General features: G+C 35.9%; 1 protein-coding gene across 4 annotated transcripts in view; it reads right to left on the minus strand.

Annotated features, from left to right (window-relative positions):
- Positions 1–2,500, minus strand: part of Sol1 (CUB domain-containing protein Sol1) — a 358,685-nt gene that overhangs the window by 284,567 nt on the left and 71,618 nt on the right. For all 4 annotated transcript variants that reach the window (XM_035872096.2, XM_085660979.1, XM_035872097.2 and 1 more), the window contains exon 3: positions 918–984. In XM_035872096.2, the coding sequence (XP_035727989.1) occupies positions 918–984 (67 nt within the window). The remainder of the gene's footprint in view (positions 1–917; positions 985–2,500) is intronic.

Raw genomic sequence — 2,500 nt, forward strand, 5'->3', positions numbered from 1 at the left:
CTTTCATATCGATATAAATTATTAAGAAAATATGTATAAGCGATCATAATAATATCACTTCTTCAGATAACTTGGTTAGCATTTTGTTTTTGTCCAGTTGCTTGGATACTAATGCGTTCTAACACCTAACGTTGGTTGTTATTTCTCCTCCTCCCCCCCCGCCCCTTTCCATTCCCCTCTTTCCCATTACTCGTTCATTCGTTATACCTTTAAAGCCCGATGCACTATGTAAACGTGGCTTACGTTCGCGTGATAACGAAAGCTTAACATAGCACGTCGATTCGCATTAACTATACCGGTCTGCTTGATTCACATTCTCGAACAAATCAAATTTTTCAATTCTTTCTCTATACGAGAAATTTTTTCTACCTTCTTTCGTTTTTTCTTTCTTTTTTTTTGTTTTTTTTTTTTTTTTTTTTTTAGACGGAAATTTTCTTTTGCTTCCTCTCCTTCTTCTTCTTTTTTTTCTCTCTCTTTCTTTCTTTCTTTCTTTCTTTTCTCTTTCGTTCATTTGTACACGATCATTCAGAAGGACATCGATCTTTCGAAATAAATCACAAAATTAAAATTAATTCATAATCTGATACAAAAAGTTATGTTTTATCAATATAAACAGTTCTCGTTAATCGTACCTCGATCTCTGTATCAATGAAATTAATAATTAATATATTATTTATATATATATATATATATATATATATATATATATATAAAGATTCTTTGTACGTATAATTTCGATTTTTTTGTTAAAAAAGAAAAAAAAACAATAAAAAAAAAAAGATTATATCGCAAAAGATAATTTAAGACGCGCTACGATTAATTCATAATTATTATGAATGAAACTAACGAAAACTATTCTCTCTTCGATAGAAAATCTTTTTTATCATATTGAAATTCTTTAAGTTTAAATTATTTACCTGGATTTACGGCGTGGCAGTGGTTGAGGAGCGGCAGCCAACAGAGCAGTAGCACCGCTCTCTGCATCTGCAAATGAAAGGGAAGAAAAGAGAATAAACATTTATTATGCCATTGAAAAGATTTTACGAAACGAGGATATTACGAAGTATTACTATATTCGACGTAAATACGATTGTATCGTCATCCTTTTTTTTCTTCCTGTCTATCTCTTTTTTTTTTTTTTTTTTTTTTTTTAAATCGTATCAATCGACGAACGTAGACGCGAATATATTCGATCGGATATATATTATACGATCAACGTTTGAATTAAAAATCGTCAATGAATAAAAAAATTTCATAAATATAATTTTCCTATGTATTCTAAAAGAAATAAAAATTGTATTTCTACGTTAATTGTTATCGCGAGTACTTACAAAAGCACACGGAAATAGGTTAAATATATAATAATTATCCCGTATAAACGTGTTCGATGGGACATTAAAAGTCGTTAGAACGAAGGGAATATATATTGTTGCTCGTCGTATATCCTACTTTGTTATAACGTCATAAATAATTGACGAGCTTTAACGGACACTGTTAATCATGGTCGAAGCCAACGATGGAAGAGAGAATAGCATGGAAACTCGAACGTTCGGCGTAGAGTAACATCGACTCGTAGATGTTACGACGTATAATCGAGTGTACGCGTGGTGAACACGTGTAGAGTAAGCCAATCCCATTCTCTCTTTCTCTCTCTCTCTCTCCCTCTTTCACACACACACACACACACACATACAGAGAGAAAGAAAGAGAGAGAGAGAGAGAGAGAGAGAGAGAGGAACATAGTAGAAGCTAGACCATTGGCCATCGGCGTCGAAAGCAAATGAACCTTCTCTGGTGCTCGCGCGTACATAAGCCAAATGTGCCGAAGTTCGAGTATGTGTTCCACGACTCTCAGTTATGCTGAACATTTCTGAAACTCCTGATAGTCTTTAGTTCACGACCTATACCCTCTCGCTCTCTCTCTCTCTCTCTTCCCAATCCTCGTACCTCACTCCCTCCCTCCGCCTCTCCTCGTCTCCATCGCCCCGGCCGTATTTGAAATCGCAGCTGTGATCATTTCAAACACGTATCGGAAATAACATTTCTTCGGGTATTACTCGATACCGAAGAAAATTGGATCGATGGATCTGTAAATCCTTTACTCATGTACCTACATCATTTTGAAATAAGAAATCCGCGTAGATACACGCGTCACCTGAATACGTTCCCTTTTATATGGTACCATCTTAAAGAGATTTTATTCCGGCTATGACTGCGCTATAGTACGAGGGTTGGGGGGGCGGGAGGAGGGGAGGAGGAGGAGGAAGGGGGAAGGGGAAAAGAAATAAGATGTATTATATTTTGATACGATCAATGTCGTATAAGATAGTGATAAAAGAAGGATAGTGGGCTGAGAGAAAAAGAGAGAGAAAGGGATAGTGAGAAAGAGATAGGGAGAAGAAGAAGAGTGAAAGAGAGAGAGAGAGAGAGAGAGAGAGAGAGAGAGAGGAAGAAGAGAAGAAAAAGAAGTTCGTAGCTTGCCTGGAGCAATTGGAAAATC

This window comes from Vespa mandarinia, chromosome 13, assembly GCF_050613455.1.
Source record: "Vespa mandarinia isolate Hongniang chromosome 13, ASM5061345v1, whole genome shotgun sequence".
NCBI lineage: Eukaryota > Metazoa > Arthropoda > Insecta > Hymenoptera > Vespidae > Vespa > Vespa mandarinia.